The following is a 23,991-nucleotide window of genomic DNA, read 5'->3' on the forward strand; positions in this document are numbered from 1 at the left end:
GAAATGGGTATGGGGGTGTTATGACTGCTAAACATAACTGAGAAGTGAGGCTATAAAGCAATCATCTCACCTTCTAGGTCGCCACTGCAATGTCCATCAAATGACTGGGAACTACATGTGGGATGCAAGTACAAATATGTCTTTTGATATCGGCGTGAATCAAGAGAGCCTGCTGCCTCTTTGGTGGAATGGATCAGAGCCCTTGTGGGTCACTATGATGAAAGCAAAGAGGAAAGTCTTCATGTACTATTGGCCTGGTGAGTGTTGCTGAATTCTGCACTTCTTAAAATTGCTGACTAACATTACATGTTCTACTTTTTAACTGCTCTAAATGCAAGCTCAAGATCAATCGCTCTGGCTCTGACCCAACGCACAGCAACCAGAAGACTCTGTTTAAAAAGCTTAAATACCATCAACCAGGAAGGAAAGTCAAGCAGATGGGAACTGAAACTGGTCCACTTATTGCTTTCTCTTCTAGCATAGTAAGACTAAGAATGGAATAAGAACCCTTCTGAATTAATCCAAAACCCCATCTAAACCAGTATCCTATTTCGTACATTGTCAGCCTAAGGGAACCTGTGTATCTATGGGGGGCACGCAAGCAGGACAAATGGCCCACAGCCATCTCTCACTGTTGTTCCATGGTAACCGGTACTCAGAGGCAAAGTGCCTCCGATTCTGGGGGTAGTATACTGCAGGGTACACACTTCTGCACACGAGGAAGCCTTTAAGCGGATGGCAACACCTATTCTTAGCTATCTATAAAATGTTATAGGCTGGTGGGGGGGGGAGCTAGAAATTAATAAATGGTAGGATTTTGATTATTTGGGATATGAAGGGAAAACAACAGCTGTGGATGAATTCCTGGGCTAACCTGTGCAGAAAACAATCTGGCCTAGCAAGGGCCATTAAGAAACAGTACAGGGCCACTGAGGGCCATTGGCAATGCAAGGTAACTTCCCACCTTCCCACCTGCCCTGAGGCTACCAGGGTAACTGGGTATGATGGCACCGGAATATTTTGGGCCTTTGGTTCAAGGCTTGGGATAGCTGAGAAAAGGCAGAATGATCCTGGCTGGCTGGCTGAAGGCAAGCTGGAAGATATGCATTAGACTTCAGTGCTGCACTGCTATGGGCAACGAGCCCCTCTCGAGACGACCATGCTGCAATAGTTGGACTCCTACCATCTAAATTCAGGTGTAAATATGTGAATAAATAGTATTTCTTAAAGTTACGACAGCCTCCACCATGTCTTCAATTCCCCAAAGGAGCACAGACCATGGTTGAGGGCCAAGACACCTGGAATCCCGTGCACAACTGGGCAGGAATTGAAGTAGCGCTACCACAACCAGGGCAACAATACTGTGGGATATTGGATGTCATATGAGAAAGATGCACAGGAGTATCTTCACCTTGACTGCAATTTGCAAATCGTTTAATCTAGAAAATACATATGTGCTATTTTTTCAAGAAAAAGAGGTGCCAGAACTCACCACTAACACCTCCCTTGTTCTCTTAGAATAGCAATGGCGTCCACCTGAGAGATGCCAGAACTGAACTCCTGTGAGTTCCCCCTGAAAAAAAGACCTGCATATGTCAGCTGCTTAGTGTAGCTGCCTTGAGAACCATGTTAGCACTTACCTACAGTCACCAACAGATGTTCTATCATATATAAATGGATCCTAACATTTGAGCTGCAAACTTTTGATATTAATCTCACCAAAATAGTATTCGGTTAATTCTGTTCATTAGGCAAAAAGCATATTTATTTCAATGAATATTTTCTAATACGTTTTCCAATAAGAGCAGTATGTTGATCAACATTGTCAATGTATCAGGCCATGCCTCTTATGTATCTGGAATGCCAACATGCAAATATATGCAAAGTTCAACAATTCCCTTTTTCCATTAAAAATTGGCATCCATAACCCAGAGATTCATGGGCACCCCAGGATATACTGGTGTATTTCCTAGTCAGTCGCTAGTTTTGCAAAACCCACAAACCACTTTTGCTTTGGAGGTAACATTGAATGTGGAACTATTGACAAAACTCTTGAGATATAGTCACTGGATATTATGCTTTATTTCTACAAATGAAGTCCCACGTTAATACTGCTTTTGTAATGGCAATAGTTTACTGTTGCTCCTTATGTGTGTGAGCACTTTGATATATGTGCAGGACTCTGTTTGTTTGTGCACAGAGAATGCCAATGAGGCAGCTGAACTACTCATTCATGTTCTATGCTAATTCATCTCATCTTACCACGTATGCACTTAGTCACGTCTCCCCTCATACAATACTGCATAAGATCATTCAACAGAAAGGGCAGTGTCTCAGCAACAGACAGATACAATAATAATAATAGCAATAATGACAATACAAGTTGGCATTTGCTCAATTCTGACAGGCAGAGAAACAAGCCAAGCCATTCTTCCTTTCTTAAATAGGAAACCTGATGAACAGCTAAACTATCACAGCCCGTTAAGCCTTGCACACAAATTGCTATTGCTGTCAGATGTTCTTCAAATCCATCCAAATGGAATCTCATCTTATGATAATTCCCAAATGATTGTTTGACAATGTCAGCCTGTCCAGTTTTTATAAATACTTGTACAACATAATAAAGAATTAAAGTCGTTCGATAAATTTTAAAACATGAATCATTTCATAATCAGAAAACAGATTCTGAACTAAGTTTTAAAACTGTAGAAACTATTAATTACTGGAGGATTTTGTCTTCAAAAGTTAAATTGCACTCAATTAATGTGTCTATTTCAATGGTTAGACACCCTCAAGTTAGGCAGCAACATTTTAAATTATTCCCTGATTAAAACAATTAGGACAAAATAAGCATTAACATTTTAAATACTGCAGAATGCTTAATTAAAATCTCCTGTATTTGAAAGCCACCCAAAACAAGGCAAAGAAATCTAAGGCATCTAAAAATGCTAAAAGCTCAAAAATGGTTGAGTCTCAAGAAGAAGGAAACTCCACAGTTACAGTGGAGCCACTTAGAACATATCTGTACCTGACTTTGCACTGTACACAAGAAAATACTATCGTTTGCTCTTAAAGATGACAGTTCCATGGAACTAATGCTACAACCTGGGAACACTTCCTTGCCCATGCTTGGCCCAGAATGGACCATGGATGAGCACAGCAGGAGTTGGGAAGAAGACTGTATTGTGCCAGGTGTATATCATGGTTCTGAACCATTGGAACCACTCACCTGCAGTCTAAAGTCATACAGTCTAGTCAGAATATTTGTTAAACTTGAACAACTATATGCCTCAGAGCACATGGTATCTCAGAATACATGACATAACTAACATCTGTGCATCAACACTTTTGTGGATCACTGATACTGTTGTGAAAGAACCATGCAAATAAATTGACCGCTTTTGAGCTCCCGATTATTATTGATAAAATGTTACAGTCCTCTCATCTTTTTCAAAACTTGATTTAAGGTCATGTCAAATAACATTTTGAAGTGACTATGCAGCTGCTCAGTTTGTTTATAAGAATATGGACGTGTTTACTTCAACTAAAGTTGAATGACCGTGTCACTAGTGAATTTTAAAAATCTAAAGTACAAAACCACAAATTCCATTCCTTTTACCCCTCTCCTTCTGATCAAGACATTTCCCAGACCATTTGCAGCAATCTGGAAACCTTTAAAAGAGTTGTGTTATGACATTCGGCATACAACTGCTAAACCAATGTTTAGATATACAATTGGAAAACGATAGAGGTTCAAGTCTCTGTGTCAAACATATAGAGATGCAGAATACTATATATAAGAAAGTGAATTGAAATAGAAGTTTTTTAAGGCTTAAACAGGACCTTACTATATAATACGATACCTACTACTACTACTATAATACAAAATAGTGCAACTGGGGTAGTTAAATGGTCTAAATACCAAAAGAGATATAGGCAGAGCAGTCAGACAGGCTGCAGACGGACAAAAGCCTTTGCAGTTAGTTGTACTAAGCGAAGGGAATAGCCCTTTGTGTAGGCTCTCATCCCCTCTGCTGACTGCTTTTGGAGATTTTTGTACAGTTTCAGAAGCTGCAGAACCTGCCTGATTGGAGATGATGGTGGTGGGACAAAAATGTGTGCATGCTCAATGGAGAATAATGACTGTGTACCTGTACTATGATTTTGAAAAAATGGTCTTCAGCCTTAGAGCCCACCAAGCTATGCTTTACAAAATCATGCTTTTGCTCACCGTTTCTACCTGCTGGCAAGGAGGAAATACACAATGCCATAGAACCAAGACCCATGTTCAGGTGGGTTTTAAAGTTTTAAAGTTTAGGAAAATGTGCTTTATGAAGCTCTCTATAGGTCAGACGGACATAGTAAAATGCAGCGGGGGGGGGGGGGGAAGGAGCTGAAAGCGGAAAAAGAACAATAATAGAAACCCAAACAATTACTTAAAGAGCAGAAAATGCTACGAGGACCATCAATCCCTGGCCTCTTAGGGCAGCTGCTGAGAACTAGTAGTTACTAGATAACACATAAATTTTGAAAGCATGTAATTCATTACTTATATAGAGGGCATCTGACATTCCTCAGTTCTAGTTACAGGTAGGTAGCCGTGTTGGTCTGCCATAGTCAAAACAAAATAAAAATAAAATAAAATAAATCCTTCCAGTAGCACCTTAGAGACCAACTAAGTTTGTCATTGGTATGAGCTTTCGTGTGCATGCACACTTCTTCAGATTCTTCAGTGTAAGACTTCCCACATTACTTGTTTTCTCCAATGCCACCACCATTTCCCCTCATTCCTCCTTTTGTTTGACTCTCCTGGGACTATTCGAGGAAATACATATTACAGAACTATGATTTCAGGGTGTCTGGGTTATGAAAAACTAAATTGCTTGTGTTTTTTGTTGCTAAGCAGAGCAGCTATAAATATTAATACTAAAACACGGTTCTCCTGTGTTCAGAGCTCACGTTCCCCCCTTTAGGAGTTGCCACAAGCTTCTAGGACTCAAATCAGTGCATTTTTTCTGGGAAAGGTTTGAGGTGACGGAAAGTTAATTGGTGTAAAATGCTTTCATAAGATCCTGTGGGGAAAGAGATTCAACATTTCAGTTCCAGAAAGAGGTTTTGCACATCTGAATACAAAATATTTGGTAAAAGTATTTTTGATTCTAGACTATTGCTGTTCTTAATTTATTGTAATATGGAGCAGTGTAACTGATTAGTCCTATACAAACAAAACTGATTTTTGAATAAAATTAAGAGTTTTTATTTGAAAAAAAATGGTTGAATTTTAAAATAGTTTAATTCTAACAAGCAGCTAACCAAAATGGCTGCAAATCCTTCAGATTCCAGTTCTGAATGTTCAAAATTAGCCCTTTTCTTTTGGGAACATACCAGGAATATACAGAATTCATGTCTAAGGTCAACATTTTTTATTTTCAGATTTTGGGTTTCAAGACGGATGTTTACGGGGTGCCCTGGATATTTTAGGGGAGTGCAGGGGGAGGAGAGAAAGAGGAAGTCCTGGTGCAAAAGCAGAACTTCACTGGTGCAGGCTTGTATATCTCAATCTAAGAGTTAAGAGTCCCTTTCAATATATCCATCCCTATCTAAATATTGATGACATTATTTAAATTCGTAATTCAAAATTCGGAAGCTGAATTAAACTAATTAAACACTTTGCTTTAGGGTGTGAAGTTGAAATCCTTGGAATTCGACCTACCTACTGCCTACCATATTATAGTGTTCCAACAGATGGCAATTTCTCCAATGCTGTATATAGTGCTATTGAGCTTCTGAGGTAAAGTAATCAAATGTTTTATTTATTTCTCTAATCTGAGGAGTAAAACCTTCCTCCCCATAAGAGTAGCAGCATGATATGATAACAAAGGTAATTCATTTTGGTTTTCTGCATTATGGGAGATGCGAGAAAGGACCCTTAATTGAGATAATGCAGGGAGGGGGTGGCAGATGAGGGGGGGGGGGAAATATGGCAAAGACCAACATCGTTTCCCTCAGCTCCCTCTTTGTTTTCATCTCCAGTTAAATTTGACACACAGACACACACAGATGGGGAAAGAGGAAGAAGTCAATAATGGTTATGAATGTAGCACTTTCCAAATGAAGATTTGTACCTATTTATACAACTGTCTTCCCAATGTACAGTATTCTGAAGATTAGTTCGGCATGCTAAAAGCCACTGAAAGCATCAACACAGACTAGCATTACACCATAACAACTGGTTGTGTGAACTTTACCATTAGTTCCGAAGCTGCTCCACTTGGAACGGCCTATTTACTTGTTGACTATATCTATAAACTGTCTTTTGGACAAAACATTTAGGGTATTAAAAAATGGCTTACAATATAAGAAACAATGGTCCAATGAGGGGAGGAAGAGGCAAATTAGCAAATTCAGAAATGTAGAGGAATTAAAAAGCATGGCCTGTGCCTTTTCTGTCTGCAACACTTAGCTGCACATAGCATGAAAAAATCCAAGTCTTAGTGTTGATTCTGAAAGATGCATCAAATTAGTAGCATATTAGACTTGTTTTACACCTAACTCTTCTGTGGTGTTGCCACTCTAGAAGGGGCAGAGCGGATATGGCAGCAGTGTATTATGAACGGATTGATGTAGAAGGTCATCACTACGGTCCCTCATCTATTCAGAGGAAGAATGCCTTAAAAGCAGTGGATAACGTATTGCACAATATGACAAAGCTTATCAAGGTTAGTGTTACTTAGAGGCTACGGGGTCTGTTAATTGCCCCACAGTCCTTTCCTTATCTTTGTTAAACATTCTTTGTAACTGTTCATCAAAGGTTTCATCACACCTTATATATACATCTACACATTGTTTGAAATGGTAACACACATTGTACCTGTTCCAGATGTGAGTCATAGGTACTTGTGATCAAATCAATGCACGTAACTGTTTCAAATGTGACAGGGTACACTTGCTGTACTCTTGGCCATTGCTGGATGTGATGTCATAAAATGCATAAACACTGCTACCGCTTACACACAAGGAAATAAAGGGAATAGTATATGCTGTGCTTGCAATGGTTCCCAAATGGCTGGCTCCAGATACTGAAGAAAACCAGTTTCGTCAGAGCTCCAAGGTAAGCTGAGGGCCCACCGCCACCACAGCAAAGTCAGAATGCCAATGTATGCACGGAGTACCCAATAAATTCGGTGAGAAAGTGAGAGGATTGTCAGTTTGTATGCTCCACCTCTTCCAAGTTAAAAGGGACAACTAAGTGCCTGTCTTCAGGGCCCTTAAATTACCCAAGTCCTCAGGCTCAGTATCAGGCACCTTCAATTGTAACATCTACAACCCTTCCTCAGCCACCAACCCCATTTAAGCCAAATCGTGCTTTCCAACTAGCCACTAAAGGAGTCATCATAAAAAGGAAAGGGGGAAGAATCTATTTGCCCACTCCCCTGCCATTTAAGCACTGAGCAGAACTGGGAGAAGCCTCTGTCTGAAGTCTTGAATGTGAAACATTGGGGTAACTGGGTACATAGATTCACATGTTCCCTCAAAGAATGATTAAATCTACCATATTAAACTAGAAAATCAGTGGTCAAGGACTGCTCTGTTTTGCTTTCTTGGCATCCACTGACATTTTGCAGCTATGTAATAAATGTAGTAAGGGACGCGGGTGGCGCTGTGGGTTAAACCTCAGAGCCTAGGACTTGCCGATCCGAAGGTCGGTGGTTTGAATCCCCGCGACGGGGTGAGCTCCCGTTGCTCGGTCCCAGCTCCTGCCAACCTAGCAGTTCGAAAGCACGTCAAAGTGCAAGTAGATAAATAGGTACCGCTCCGGCGGTAAGGTAAACGGCATTTTCGTGCACTGCTCTGGTTCGCCAGAAGCGGCTTAGTCATGCTGGCCACATGACCCAGAAGCTGTACGCCGGCTCCCTTGGCCACTAAAGCGAGATGAGCGCCGCAACCCCAGAGTCGGTCACGACTGGACCTAATGATCAGGGGTCCCTTTACCTTTACCTAATAAATGTAGTAAACGCATTTAGCGCGCATAACAGATTGATTCACGTCATCCAGATTACAGCATACAATAAGCATGAGCTAGCAAGATAAAACTGCAGCCTGCCTGCTCATCAGTGTGGGAAGGTGGAAGCAAATTTAATTGATTCTGCAATAACTGCAAGGTTATTCTCTTGGATTTTTAAAAGCCTTTCATAGCTTGCAACCTACACACAGAGTATCCATCTGAACATTAAATCCACCAGCACTCCAATATTTCAAGGCCTACACATATAAAATACTGCTCAGGAGGTTAGAATGAGTGCAAGTAGCAAAAGGGTTTTATGGTGTTGTTCCTGCTACTCCTCATTTTATGCTAGTCCATAGACTACTCGATTTAGCTTGGCAAGACATGGTTATATTTTAAAGAAACTATAAAGAATTAGAGAAAGTTAGTCTGCAAACCAAGAGGGTAGTAACTTAGTTGTGACTAACAGCAGAAGCAGATGTTAATCTCTCATTGTGCTACTTCTGAGGGAATATTTATTGTGCAGCCACAGGGAACCCACCAAAACCAGCCTCCCTCTGGCAAATGATCCCTGCTCTGGTAGGAATGTGTAGTCGCACAAGTATTCACTCAGAGAGGCTTGCCTTGCACCATCATTACATGTCTTTAGGCACCAGATAAAAACATTCCTCTTTACCCAGACCTTTAGCCATTAAATAATCTATGGCCTGTTAAAACTGGGTGAGGGGATGACTGTTATTATGATCATTTTATTATTATGCTGCCTGTTATGCTTTTTATTATGTTTTTATTATTGATGCTCTGTAAAATGTGTTCTTAATGATGTACACTACCCTGGGATCTTTTGATAAAGGGCAGGATATAAATTGAATTGATGATGATGATGATGGTTTGGAACATCAAATTGTAAATCTCTACCGCTTCCAGCCATTGGCACCAAGAATGAGGGCCGGGGATGCAGAGACTTAGGTCATTTCCACATTACCTGTTTATTGTACTTGCACCTTGATTTGTTTGTGGAAAGTTTGCAGGGAGGCTAGACAGTTTTGGCTATTTATTGAATTCTGAATTGTTTGCAGGAAGGCTGTATGATGCTGCATCAAACAATTCAGTCCATTTTTCCATCACTTTCCTTATCCCCCAAAGCCCAAGCTTTTTGTGGGAAGTGGGTTGACTGTGCAAGACTGCCACACCAACTTCAACTGCGCAACCTGAATTTGCCAGTATAGGAATGAATCCTACCCAAAAAACAGCACATCTGGAAGGGCCCTTACACTCAATGGTTGCATTCTCATCACAGTGTACAGTGGTACCTCGGGTTACATACGCTTCAGGTTACATACGCTTCAGGTTACAGACTCCACTAACCCAGAAATAGTGCTTCAGGTTAAGAACTTTGCTTCAGGATGAGAACAGAAATCGTGCTCCGGCGGTGCGGCGGCAGCAGGAGGCCCCATTAGCTAAAGTGGTGCTTCAGGTTAAGAACAGTTTCAGGTTAAGAACGGACCTCTGGAACGAATTAAGTACTTAACCCAAGGTACCACTGTATAGCATGTATATTCCATCTCTAACTTGACCCATTTATTTCAATTTAAGTGCAATTTTCTCTGAATCAAGACTAGAATGTTATTTGATATCAGCCCCTTTTAAGCTTGGAATGGTGAAGGGATTATTCCCCCACAGCACATTTTCTTCTATCAATGATGGCACGGCAGGAATGGTGAATCTGCTTACCGAACTGAAAATGGGAAGTGCATTGTGTATTTTCCCCAAGCTGCAATCACAGTCTTTACTATCTTGACAGGACAAGGGCCTGCAGAATGACCTGAATGTCATTCTTTTCTCGGATCATGGGATGACTGACATTTACTGGATGGAAAAAGTGATCGAGCTGAGAAATTGTATCAACATGAGCGATGTTATACAAGTAAAGGACCGAGGTCCTGTTGTAAGCCTGTGGCCAGCCAAGGAGAAGCAGTCCGAGGCAAGGGACCTTTTCTCTTTCTTTACCCACTTTGTGCCAATCAGGGGTTTTTCCCTGCTTTCCTGTACCGCTTAACACCCAGTTCTGCTGCTTGGCCTCCACACTCGGGCGTTACTTATGCATTCACAGGGAAGAAACTGGTCCTGGTACATTATTTATTATTATTATTATTATTACTACTACTATTATTACAGTTGTACCTCAGCTCCCGAACGCCTTGGAAGTCGAACATTTCGGCTCCTGAATGATTGAAAACTGGAAGTGAGTGTTCTGGTTTTCGAACTTTCTTTTGGAAGCCGAACATCGGATGGCTCTTCCGCAGCTTCTGATTGGCTGAAGGAGCTTCCTGCAGCCAATCAGAAGCCACGCTTTGGTTTCCGAATGTTTCGGAAGTTGAACGTATTCCATTTGACTTCCAAGGTATGACTGTATTATTATTTTATTTTATTTATTAAATCTGTATACCGTCCTATACCCATAGGTCTCAGGGCTGTTCACAAGATAAAAATCACAAAATAAAAACCCAAAATACATAATCAAATAAATAAAACAAACAAACAAAAGAACAAAACAAAAACAGCCCAATAACCCCCTGAAGGTCTACTGAAGGTGAAGAACCTAGACTAGGAAGAATTGCACGTTGTCTGCTAGCGTCCTACAGTCATGCATCGTAGCCCTAAGGCAGGCTTCCTCAACCTCAGCCCTCCAGATGTCTTTGGTCTACAACTCCCATGATCCCTAGCTAGCAGGACCAGTCGTCAGGGATGATGGGAACTGTAGTCTCAAAACATCTGGAGGGCCGAGGTTGAGGAAGCCTGCCCTAAGGCAATACTGCTGTAGTGCCCTTAACAAACTGGGCTCAGCCTAAGAGATTGGTCCATCCTTTATGCGTCATCATGACCTCTGAATCACCTTCCCATCAATAGGTCAGATTTTATCAGCAGGGTCTGCATGTCACTTTAAACTACAATTGAGCTTAACTATGGCATAAAGGCCATAGAAGAAAAATTAGAACTTGAGAAACCAAGTTCGCCTGTCACCACTTTCAAGTAAATGTGCACAGGACTGCAACCTTAATATGTTTCAAAATATTACTACCTAGCTTTGTCACCGGCTCAGCTAGGAATGCAAATACATTATTTACTTCTCAGCAAGATGGGGGTGCAGAAGTCCAATTTTCCCTCCTTTAATTATATCCAAGCTCAATATTTTAAAAGGAATATTTTTCATGGGGTTTTCTGCACAAGTTAGTAAGCCCACAGTGTTCCCATAATAGTTGTTTTTAAAAGGCCATATATCTTAGGGCAGTGTGATCGTCCATGCCAGCAATTATGATGTGCATTGAGGCTTCATAGCTTTTCTTTCTTTGCAGGTATACAACAAACTGAAAAATGTGCCACATATGACAGTTTACAGGAAAGAGGATATCCCTGCTCGATTTTATTATAAAGAAGGGAAATTTGTCTCTCCTTTGACACTTGTCGCTGAAAAAGGATGGTTCATAGTGGAGGTAAACCATCTGTGTCAGGGCTATACAAGTTGTGACCCATCAAATAGAAGACAGGCATGAATAGTGGCCTGTCTGATGCTTCATAAGTCCTCTGTTTTTTGTTTTTGTTTTTTTCTCTGTAGCAAAACCGGGAAGTTTAATAAGTCCCTTGTGGGCCACCATACATGGTTGATATACTCTATTTCGCTTGTTGGGTCATAGGTTGTACTGACAGTTTGTATGAGTCGTTTTAAACTAAGGCTGTTTTCAATATAACCATATTTGGAAGAAAATTAAAGTTAACATTACTGTTTGAAAAGCTGAAATCACATTTTCATTTTAGGAATATAAGAAGATATTTACATCTATTTTAATTAACTGGTTTATTCTAAAATTATTTTCACAATATCTAGTTCAGGGTGGATTAGCATTTTACATTAAATGTTTTCTTTCTCTAAATGTTAGAAACTTTGCTGATACTGGTTAGGTTCTTCTGGAGTAAGTATGTCTCTTCCTACTCTTAATTTTTTATTGTTTCTAGCTTTTGAGAATAGCTTTCCACTATACCAGTTATTCCTGAACCACTTTCATTATTAACAGAACAGAATTTCAAAAATGGCTTTTTATTATATAGCGAATAATTGATTTTTCATTTCCTCCCTATCAAAGGGACTGTAAAATGGCTGCCAAACTTATCAAATATTATATTCAATATATTTTAAGGTGTTATTGTTGAAAATGTCTCAGCAACTCAAAATGTTTTCTTCTTCTTAACTGCTCCATCTCACATCATTTTGAAAAGGCATAAGCAGAACACAGATGTCAGAAATGTCTTTGTCATGTTAGTCATCTGCACCATTTTGCATACAATCAGATCTCATTTTTAAGCTTCCTACCATATATAACACCTACAGGTGTAATGATTTTCTTGGCTTGAGAAAATCTTCAATTCTACATCTGGTCCTAAATTATAGCCCAGTGGTTAAATTCACTTTGATTTCTTGGGTAACACTCAAACTGTGGATAGCACATAGTGGTGGAAGATTTCTTGGGGTGGGGAGAGGGTGTTGTAGTCTTGTTGCTGAGCAACTACGTGCAGAGCTCAGTGGAGTGGGAGGACAGCCAACCAGAAGAGTCTCTGAGGTGTACTTGCCTGGAAGGAGAGTCAGCATCCGAAGTCAGGTCCAGTCCTAGGGTCAGGCAAACAGCAATCTGTGTGACCAGACAGTCCAGGGGTCAGGGAATCTGATGATCAGGGGTTTGAGACAAGCAGGAAGCAGCAAGGTTGGGCCAGGAACTGCAAGTGTTGTTACCAGCACCTGACTGCTGCTGGAAGCTTTGCTTAAACAAGCTAACACCAGCTGGTTCTCATCAGTGTCTCCTCTTCTGTGTCGTTGAAGGCTGATCAGCTGCAGGTGGACTCTCCACCTTCAGGCTGCTGTTCAGCAGGCAAAGCTGACTCCTGGCCCATGACAGAGGGACTGACAGTCTTCCAGATGTGGGAAACATGGTATAGTTGAATGCAGTTTTGCAGCTCACAGCAGAAACAATAGTGTGCAAAATGAAAGTAAAATTTTAAATATTTTCAGTAAAAGTGTGTGATGATGCGTGTGCCTACTTTAACAGATTATCAGCATATCATCCACCATTTTGGATACACACACACACACACACACACACACACTTAAAAATTACAAAAGTTTAAAATAAAACATAGTTTACATGGTCCAGGCACACCAGCTGTAGGGGGAAGTTGGTAGAGCTATCTTGTTCCAGTTTGTCTGTATCACCCATTACTGTCTCTTTTGTCTTGGAGGCCAACTGCCCAAAGCAGAGTTCATTAGAAGCTGGTTGACACCAGGAGAGCAGTCAGGCCTAGAAGTCTTCTTAAATAAATAAAGCTGAATTTCCAACTCAAGACTATTTTAACCTTGGTTGCTGTGGTTCTTATTATGATTGTCCTGTTAGAGGACTCCAACACGGAAACATAGCTGATTTGGTAGGTGTCTCCTTTCTTGCTCACCATGCCATATTCCTTCCAAAAAGTAGTAGGGGCTGCCATTAAAACAATAGCATTACACACATCTGGAGAGCTGTCAGAACTGATTTATGATTTATTATTTTTTATTACTTCCCAACAAAAATAGGTAAAGTTACCTTGGGTTTGCGTCCTGCCAGTGACAAATATGCAAAACTTGAATGTCACTGGCACGGCACATTATCACTTCGTGTTGGATTTTAGGCTTATACATTGGAGAGATGCATGATTTCTGCTACACACAGTGGCAGCATAAAATCTGCCTCTGCCTCCAGTGATGGGGTGTTCAAATTCCCCTTCCTGTATGAATGATGCCAACAAAAGTGAGCAATGGCTCGATCCAAAGAATGATGCCCTTCCAATTTATAGCTTCAGTGAATTTGAGCTAGTAACACAATAAACTGATGCTGGAATCCCTTTTGATTTTTATCTGCTTCTATTTATGATGAGATTCCTTGCCTGTCAGCACTGTAGTCATTAAAAAAATAAAAACCTTTAAAAACTCAAGAGCCCCTTGAGTATCCATACATTTCTCTGTATTTAATAGTCAGCAGATGTACTAGATAATTGAACAATTCTAGCTGACAAATTAAATCTGTTTCCTTTTCTCTATCTATTTTTACTGACAGCACTCAGAGTGAGCAAAGGGGGGGGGGGAATTGGCTCCCCCTTCTAACTCCAGAGCCCCTTTACACCGCTGCTCTGTTTAATTCATTCCCAGGCTGTCAGTGGTCTGCACAATGTCTACCACGTTTGCTAGCATTAACCTATGGCCTGCCAAGTCTTACCTAATTTGTAAAATAGTCTTATGCCAGCATGACATAACTTGTTAAACCTTTCAAAATTTGCTAGATGTTGCTGTTGGCTCATCTAGCAGCGTATCAAAACTAATAAATCAACAGTGTCCTCTGCTCAGGTCCACGTATGAAGAAAATGCCTATCAGTGCCTGTTGAGAATGAAGTCCAAAAGCACAGCAACTTTCAGTACATAAAATCAAACATATTGAATGTATGGGATAATACATTCAAATGTATTATAGGTTTTCTTATTAAACCGTTATGTCACCACAGTAATTCAGCTAAGGTGGAAGTCAAAAAACAGGGCCAGAGTTATCAGAATGACACTGGGAAATGGGGACTGTGTTAGTGATGCATACATTCCTGTAAAAGAAGGATCAAAGCCAGCTCTTCTCAAAACCATTGCTTGCTGCAGCTGTTGTGGCTGAAGTGATAAACCAGTTTATTGTTTAAAGGTGAATGTGCAGTGTGCTGGTGCACAGGGCTAAAATTGGGCCACTTTTCTCTTTCCCATTTCTGCTCCAGTATTTGGCTTAGCATTATGTCCAAACTTGGGCTAATAGGTTGTATCTCTCCAAAAAAACCCCATAAGTTATAATCAAAGTTTGTTCTTGGCTTACTGGTACAGTAGTGTTTTGTTTGGTGGGAGACAAACAATGGCTTAATTGTGGTTTAAAAGATGCAGAATACAGAACAGAACTCTATAGTATGGGGGTTCATGGGGTAGCTGGAAGAGATACCAACGCCTTTTCTTAAATTTCCTTGATGCTTACTCACAAATATCTCGATAGACGAGTCATCCTGAATTGTTTTCGCAATCATGGATGTAGCTTGGAAGGATGTCTGAGTTTTCTTCCTGCTCTTTGAAAAGATGAGGGCAGTCACTTCATAAAACACTACTGACCTGTTTGTGTTAATATAATATTAATGGTATTTAATCTATATCAACTAATTGACCAGTTAAACCCATTTACACAGGGCTCTCATCTAGGATGCCCTTCATATTTTTTATTTTACCAACCCTATGTCTATGGAGGACTAAACTGCAGTGCAAAATTAAAACTAGCATGGCAATCCTATACAGTATGCACACTTATCTAGGGCAAGTCTCACTGAACGTGGGACTTACTTCTGAGTGGGCATGCACAGGATTGTGCTTCAGTCATTTAATGTGTAGGCTCTGTATTTGTAGTGCTGTATGACCTTTTTTCAAAACAATTAAATACAATTACTTAATTTAATGATTCCATTTTTTAAATCCATTCATCTGGATGATCACCTTTACTTGGAAGGAAGTTTAATTAGTTTCACAGTGGAACTTCTTCTCAATAACTATGTTCAGCACTGAAGCCTGAGATGTGTAACACACTCATGTTAAACAGAATTTCTTTCCCCTTGCAGAGCAAAGAAAAGCTTCCATTCTGGGAGAATGGAACTGGAAAAAGAGATGCCTGGCAGAATGGATGGCATGGCTATGATAATGAACTGGTGGATATGAGAGGATTCTTCCTTGCATATGGGCCAGGTAGGTCAACTGGAGAAGTAGATAATCACCCTATTCCTTCCTTGCTTGCAACAGATGCAGTTTTTGGTGCTCTCTGTTGAGTGTATGTGGACACTAGTTAATTGTGCAGATTCAGTCTTTCTGCTACAACAAGTGTGGAGAACCTGTGGCCCTCCAGATGTTATTGGACTCCAACTCCCATCAACCTCAGCAAACATGGTCAATGGCCAAAGACAATGGGAGTTGCAGTTTAGCAATGTCTAGAGGGCATTGTGGGTTAAACCACAGAACCTAGGACTTGCCGATCAGAACCCCGGAGTCGGTCACGACTGGACCTAATGGTCAGGGGTCCCTTTACCTTTAGAGGGCCTAAGGTTCCTCACACTGTGCAAATGAAGCAGAAACAAGAGTTACTCTACTTCCAACTTCTATGCTTTGTTTTAAACTGCTTGGGAAAATAGAATATAACTTGCCTTACCAGTGTATTTCCAGCGACTTTGTTAAAATATATTGTCCTAGCCATTATGAACTACATAAGGGAGCACAACTAATAAAATGTCTTTCTGTTTAGAGAGCACAGAATGAGAAAGTGTAAATCTTGCATAATATGGAATCTTATTTAAATCCTAATCCTAAATCTGTCACGGGCCAGAGCAATATACGCAGTATTTTTTTATAAAAATATTTATAACAAATATACATCACAGTGGTTTGCAACAATATGAAATCCTAAAAAGTTAAAAGCAAGTTAAAAACCAAAAGAATTAAAAACAAGCATCAGTATACCATTGTGGGGGGTGTACTCTTTATTGCCTGCAAAGGCCTGGTGGAATAGAAAGGTTTAAAAGTTGTGGTTCGAGGACCCGACCCCCGCGGTGTGAAATAAATACACAAGGACACGTGATATAAGGTTAATGGGCAAGAAAAGGCCACAACTTTATTGATTACAGCAGTGAAAAGGTATTGGCTTAGGCATTGGATGTCTAAAACAAGGGGGTTTATTCACCAGTAGGTGGAGCCTGTTGATGCTAATCCAACTATAGGCTCTCCCCTGATGTCACCGGGGGTCGTGCCATGGCCTCCCGCCAAGCAGGCATCGGACAGAGTACACGACCGCCAGATTCCTTTAACGGAATACCCAAAAATTGAAGGCATAGGCGATGGCCACACCCAGCCCTTCGACACACCACAACACATTATTCCAATGCCTAACCTACCCACCAATACCACAAAAAGTTGTGACGATTGCTACGAGGTAGGCGAAGAAACCCAAAAGCCTAATGCCAAATGGAAAAATTCCTACCAGGCCCCCTAGACAACCAGGGCGACCAACCTAAGGTCCATAGCAAGGCCAAAGAACAAAGACCCTGAGCTAAAAGGGAGTGGAGGGTGGGTGACTCGCGAGACGAGAGGACGGAGAAGAATGAGGCCGAGGAGAGGCTGGCGCCGCCGCAAAAGGCTGCTGAACACGCCCCCTCGAAGGCACCTGGTTGGATGCCTGCCGAGGGGACGTGGGCGCCAGCCAGGTGAGAGGAGGAGGCAGGGGGCTAATGCCCCCTGCTAGGGGCGGTGCTCGTGCTCCCGCCCACAACCACTCCCCTCTCTTCCAGGGAGGAGAGTCTTTGGCACAGAAGGTGCCCGCTGAATCTCTATTGGCAGGGTCTTCCACAAGACTGGGCTGATGACACTAAAGGCTCAGTTTCTCAATGCTGTAAAATTATTTCCTTTCTCCACCCTGCAAAATAGGGCAATATTTATTTTGTTTAATATTACAATACACAGACATTGCAGTTAAAAGTAAACCTGTTAAGTACGGTAGGTCTGTGTAAGCTGCCACTCAAGGATATATATTAAAGGCAATTTTCTTTTGAAAGCTATGATAATTGTGCTGGGTTGAGAGGTTGCCAGTAGTCTGAGATTTCATCAGCTACATTGGATGTTCTTGAGTAATATTGGCAGAAGGAAACATTTAGTTGTGTCCCCCTGTGTTTATCAAAAGTCTGGCTTGTCGTGAACTGTTTTTGTTCTTGGAGTTGCAAATTTTGGACTCCTCTGCCTACAGTCAAGGCTCTGTGTACTTTTTATTGTGTTAAAAGAATAATAATCCATCATTCAGACCTTACGGAGAAATTATCTCTCTCCACTCACAGTAAACAAGGAGCAATTTTTCAAACATTTCACCTTGATCCAATCCTTAAACTATTCATGTTACTTGTCCGTTATCAGAGGAGTATCTTTATTTGTGAAAGCATTGAAAACCAGCTTTTGTTGGAGAAATAAGTTATTTCTATTGAACTCAACAAAAGTATTCCAAGCAGTACTTTTTGATTTCCTGGAACCAGAGCAATTCAAAATTATTCAAGGCTAAGATGAAGTCTCACACTCTATTCTTTGTCTGTTAAGCATATTCAATCCAAAGTACATCCAAAGTCATCTCCCCCTCACAGAATGGGGTGGATAAGGTTCATTATTTCCTCAACTGGTATAAAAAAAGGCTATATCACCAGCAACATATTCAACTGCCTTTGATTTAACCATTGTGAAAAACCACATCCTATAATTATAATTGGGAGGACTGAGTTGGTTCTTTATTATCAAGTAGGACCCAAACACAAAATGGTAAAAAACATGTGGGCGTGCATTTATATATATTCTTGCTATGTTATCTCAGTGTCTTACATAGGAGCATAATGCCTTATATTGATTCAGACCATTGGTCCATCTAGGTCAACAAACCCTCTCTGAGGTGTTAAGTTTGATAGTTCCTGCCAACCTAGCAGTTCGAAAGCATGCCAGTGCAAGTAGATAAATAGGTACCGCTGCGGTGGGAAGGTAAACAGCATTTCCGTGCGCTCTAGCTTCCTCCCCGGTTCCCATTGTGCCAGAAGCGGTTTAGTCATGCTGGCCACATGACCCAGAAAGATGCCTGTGGACAAACGCCGGCTCTGTCGGCCTGAAAGCAAGATGAGCACCGCAACCCCAGTCGCCTTGGACTGGACTGAACCACCCAGGGGTTCTTTACCTACCTTAACCTTACCTTGTTGTAAGCTGAAAATGCAACTCTTTACCTAGGCCTTTGACACCTGAGAGATATACTTTAGGACCCACTATATTCTCTTGATTGTCATTTGTTTTACCTAAATCATGGTGAAGGGAAGGGATCTTAATCATATTATTATCTATACTGGCTGGCAGCAGTTCTTCAGGATCTTAGGCAGTAGCCCTTCCCAGGGCCAGCCTGGTGATGCTTGGAATTGAAACTGCAAAATAGATGCTTAACAACTGAGCTGTAACTGTTCCCCATACCTGGACATACTATGAGTGGGAAAAGGAAGTGAAACATAATGGAGCAAATATCTTAAAAGAAAATGTTAAGGTTATCAAGGATATGAACAGAGCTAATGTGGCACGACGGCCATATATGGAGAAATGGAACATACAGTCAAAATTACTTTGCAGAAATAAGCCTTAGCTGGATTCCATCCCAAACTGATCCAGGATGGCAAGGACTGCAGCAGAGTTGTTACTGTGAAATTCATCCAAATTGGATCCTTCAGCTAGTGGGAAAAGTAAACTGCGGCATAACCTGAAGTCAAGATCCAGGGATGTGATTAAAGGCAAAAGAACAGTGGGTAGCAGACAGTGCCAAACACAGAATACAAGATACCAAACCAGCAAAAAATTGTTGCTTAAACAATACTTTTGGAAATTAGGTTAGGAGGTTCTTCCATGTTCTCTCAGATCCTCTGATATTGGACCAGAGGGCAGATTCACAACATGCACTAATAAATGTGCAGTAGTGACTGAAAGCAACTTCAGATTGAGGCTGACTAACTGGTATAGTAAGCCTTCATGAGAGTACTATGGGGAAAAGTGAACATTTAAATGTGGACCATGCTTGCTAACTTTTGTTTGTGTTGCTAAAGGCTTTCTGACCTCATGCAAGTGTGAGGCAAATGTTAAATTCCAGGTGATATTAATTTAGCTTGCAGCATTGCAAAGTACGCTACTGATCTAAAATGCCTCATTGTCATTTGTTTCAGATTTCAAGTCTAACTTCAGAGCCGCGCCAATCAGATCAGTTGATGTTTATAATGTCATGTGCAAGGTTGCAGGAATACAGCCATTGCCAAACAATGGGTCCTGGTCGAGAGTGCAGTGTATGTTAAAAAATAATGCCAGTTTGGCACCATCATTCCAGTGGAGCAGCTCTGTGCTGGCACTACTTCTGTTTGTATTGTTTGTATAACAGATCTTGTTACTCCGGTCCCAATACAATGTCAGTCAGTGTGTCCAGTCTTTTTTTTTCATTCGTCATTTGAATAGCAGTATTAACAGAATGCTGTCTGGGGGGAGATTATACATATGCATTTCCAAAGCATAAAACCCAGCTTCACGTGTTTATAGGCACTAAGAAACATTATGTAAGCTCCTAGTTCTGGGGCATGCACTACCAATGAGGGGAAGAAGGAACATTTTCCACGGTATTCGTCTCCAGGTCCCTAACCAACCTCTAGGTGAAACAAGCACATGCTTAAGACTAAAAGGTCTACATGAACTCTAGCAATTTTGGTCTTAGAAGTCTTCCTGGTTTTGCATTTATCTACATGTACAGTGGTACCTCGGGTTACATACGCTTCAGGTTATATACGCTTCAGGTTACAGACTCTGCTAACCCAGAAATATTACCTCAGGTTAAGAACTTTGCTTCAGGATGAGAATAGAAATCATGCTCCGGCGGCGCGGCAGCAGCAGCAGCAGGAGGCTCCATAGGCTAAAGTGGTGCTTTAGGTTAAGAACAGTTTCAGGTTAAGAACGGACCTCCGGAACGAATTAAGTACTTAACCTGAGGTACCACTGTAGAAGGTATATGGAAAGCTCCATTTGCTGACTAGACAGCCACCCCCACTTAGGCTATCCCTTAAGCCAGGTGTGGGCAGAATTCAGACTCAAAGGATCTACTCCACTTGTATCCCCCACCTTTAAATCAAGATCCATCAACCTGAGCCTGGTACAAAAGACTGACCTCAGCGTAGTACCAGAACTGAACTGACCTTAGAGTCCTTCCACAAAATAGATCCATGGTTTACTACTACCCTCCCCATTTAATGCTTAATTTTTGTTACTACTGATCAGCTAGGAACAAGAAAGCTTTGCTGATGTACCTCAAATTATCCAGAGATCCACCACTTGAGCCATAAGTCCTTCTCCATATGCACCAAGCATTTGCTCCTAAACCAATGATGTTTTACTTGTCTATGGCCTTCCCTGCATTTCTGCTTTAAGCTGAAGACTTTGGCATTTGGCACTGTACAGTGGTACCTCAGGTTAAGTACTTAATTCGTTCTGGAGGTCCATACTTAACCTGAAACTGTTCTTAACCTGAAGCACCACTTTAGCTAATGGGACCTCCCGCTGCTGCCGTGCCGCTGGAGCCCGATTTCTATTCTCATCCTGAATCAAAGTTCTTAACCTGAAGCACTATTTCTGGGTTAGCGGAGTCTGTAACCTGAAGCGTATGTAACCTGAGGTACCACTGTAATGGTAAACATTTAGATCAGACAAAGTCTCCTTGGTTTTACCAGAACTTAATGGCAATGCCACTCAGCTTCAGATAAAAGTTCCAGGTGCTAATTTTCTATCCTGGCATGGAAGTTACCTCACAAATGTCACAAGTCACTTCTTCATTCCTGTTCTGTGCTAATGCTGCAGATCGGTATGATTTTATTTAGCTTTAGCTTTCTTTAAAATATTTCCAGTGGGAAATAAAATAAAGAGTCCCTACTCTTTGGAAGTCAGGTAACCAAATTTAAAATGTGTTTCCAACTTAACCTAAACCCAGAGCAACCATGTGTGATTAGCATTTCCTTGCATTAAGGTCATTCAGATAATTGAGGTTTTAGTGTCTAGAAAAGGGAGAGATGCCAAGCCCTTCCTCTCTTTTAAAGAGGTAAGAGTTCATTCGCTCACCATAACTGCAAGAGAAAAAATTCCCTTAACAGCTTGAAACACCAGTGTGAATGTTAAAAGCAACTTTTGAAAAATTCTATGTAAAATTAAATTTTTAAAGATTAAATATTCAAAATTCTTCATAGCTTTGGCTTCTTTAAACAGAAGATGTATCGAGGATTATTACTATGCACGAGCCTCTGCATGTCTCTGTCACATAGACACAGATATTAACCCTGACAGAAGAGTTCTGCAGTAACTGGTAAACCTTTATGCAATTTTTTAAAGTTCAAGTGAACCATCAAATCCATTCGAAGGAAAAATAAATAAAAGAAAAACAGTCTTTTGTTACCAAGCTATTGAGTATACAAGGCAATATAGTTCTTTCTAAGCATTTGCAGTAGCTGGGGAACAAGCATCTATTGTTTAAAAGTCTGTGTCATTCATTAATAGAGCAGGCACTTTGAATTCTTTGGAGCACTCTCCATGCCTCACCACTAATAATAATAATAATAATAATAATAATAATAATATTTCAAAGCCATCACAAAAATTACTGAATTGCAAGTCAATTTTTCAAGAAGATATCCAAACAGGAAGCACTAGGATATGCAAACAGTACAGAAGTCCTTTGTGTTCTTGTGAACATTTTTTTTTTTGTATGCTTTGCCTTTCATCTTCTTCAAACTTGAATACATTTGTGCCATCCTATATATGTTTACTCAGGAGAAAGCCTCTAAGTTCCACAGGGCTTACACCCAAGTAAGTGAGAGCACAGAATGGCACCTTTTGTTTTCTATATATACAATGCGAATTTAGCATAACACTCCATTCATAACAGCTGAATTATCCTGGTTTGCACCAGAAGGGATAGAGTTTTGAACTGAACCATTATTGTATCTGTATAGAAAAGAAGTGCCTTTATTGACTGATGCTGAGCCTCCTCCACAGTAATTGTGGTGGGACAGAGTTTTCAATATGCTCCCAGTTTAATGGGGGGGTGTGTGCAAATAGATACAGCATGATACCTCACTAACACTCCCCCCAAAGATATCAGTCATTCATAATAGAAACAGAGAAGTAGCTATTCTTAATGTTGAATGACCTTAAGAAGAATGATTTAACCACTCAGTATTTTTGTGTCTTTTGTACTGATTGATGTTATACCTTTTTTTTTTAAGTCAGAGATTTGCACTGCAGCATTCTAATGTGTACGTAGCACAAATGGATATGTGTTTTTAACATATAGATAGGGTAGGAATGGGGGCAGGGTTTAAAGAAACAATGAGTGATGTTTGGAATACTGGTAAACAATAGACTAATATAAAAAAACCAGCAAGATCTTGATATCTACAGTATTACGCATTATTGCAAATACAATATGTTTACAAAAAAGCACTAAACAGCTTGGTCTAATTGTGAAATCAAGGCAACCAGCTTGGCCCACTTATCTGCGCCAAGAAAAACATTTAACATACATTTTTTAAATAAAAAAAATACCAGTGTCATAATCACAGCAGGTGTGGGGGGTTTAACACTTTCCTTCCCTGCTGCACTCCTGATGAAATAAAATTGGTTCCTCTGAAGCTGCTATTTGCACCAGAAGGGAATCTTCCATTAGGCTAATGGGGGGGAGGAAGGGTCCTCCCATGAAAAATGAAGTGATTTTCATCCGAATCACTGTAGGGGAGGAAAAACTCTTCCTCCTTGCTATGATAACGATGATGAGACCCCCCCCCCAAAAAAATATCTGAGCTGCTATTTGAATTATTAAAAAACCAGGCATCTGAAGTATAAAGATACATTTAGCATCACTTCTACTTTGACCCTCAGTGGTAGGGTTTTTCCTTCCCTTTTATAATTTACACACTGCTAGATTGTTATAAAACCTGTAAGTGGTTTACAAGAAATATTAAAAATTGGTTACCAAGTTTTGATTTAAAACTTTCTGGCAACATGGGTGTGGCCAAGAGCCAGAGTTTAGGGCAAGTATAGAGGCAGAGTCAGGCAAATTTCAGAGCACTGTACAAGGAGGTAGAAGGAGTAGCAAAAGCTGTCTGTTAATTCTGGTGCTGGCAGTCATGGTAGGCTTAACTTGTCTGAGCATATCCAGAAAAGTGGGTGTCAGAGCAATTGCCACTTCCATGCTACTGTGTTTCTCTGTCACCTGCTTCCGATTCCCAACCTCTCTCAGTACAATATAGCCTATGAAGTGTGACCACAG

General features: G+C 40.7%; 1 protein-coding gene and 1 long non-coding RNA gene across 3 annotated transcripts in view; one reads left to right on the forward strand and one right to left on the reverse strand.

Annotated features, from left to right (window-relative positions):
- Positions 1 to 20,110, forward strand: part of ENPP6 (ectonucleotide pyrophosphatase/phosphodiesterase 6) — a 28,275-nt gene extending 8,165 nt beyond the window's left edge. Inside the window, exons 2-8 of the mRNA XM_081020548.1 lie at positions 78 to 257; positions 5,680 to 5,791; positions 6,578 to 6,719; positions 9,810 to 9,989; positions 11,362 to 11,499; positions 15,716 to 15,839; positions 19,862 to 20,110. Of these exons, the coding sequence (XP_080876674.1) occupies positions 78 to 257; positions 5,680 to 5,791; positions 6,578 to 6,719; positions 9,810 to 9,989; positions 11,362 to 11,499; positions 15,716 to 15,839; positions 19,862 to 20,067 (1,082 nt within the window). The 3' untranslated portion in view covers positions 20,068 to 20,110. The remainder of the gene's footprint in view (positions 1 to 77; positions 258 to 5,679; positions 5,792 to 6,577; positions 6,720 to 9,809; positions 9,990 to 11,361; positions 11,500 to 15,715; positions 15,840 to 19,861) is intronic.
- LOC308485160 lies at positions 14,591 to 23,760 on the reverse strand. Of its 2 annotated transcripts, XR_013990425.1 has the most exons (4): positions 21,369 to 23,760; positions 20,984 to 21,140; positions 19,259 to 19,404; positions 14,591 to 15,170 (listed from the first exon to the last, which is right to left on the reverse strand). It is a non-coding gene; the product is annotated as an uncharacterized lncRNA (long non-coding RNA). The 2 variants fall into 2 exon arrangements; XR_013990426.1 differs by lacking the exon at positions 14,591 to 15,170 and having other exon boundaries at positions 19,258 to 19,404.
- Between the last annotated feature and the right edge of the window lie 231 nt (positions 23,761 to 23,991).

This window comes from Podarcis pityusensis (assembly GCF_964106645.2).
Source record: "Podarcis pityusensis genome assembly, chromosome: 9".
NCBI lineage: Eukaryota > Metazoa > Chordata > Lepidosauria > Squamata > Lacertidae > Podarcis > Podarcis pityusensis.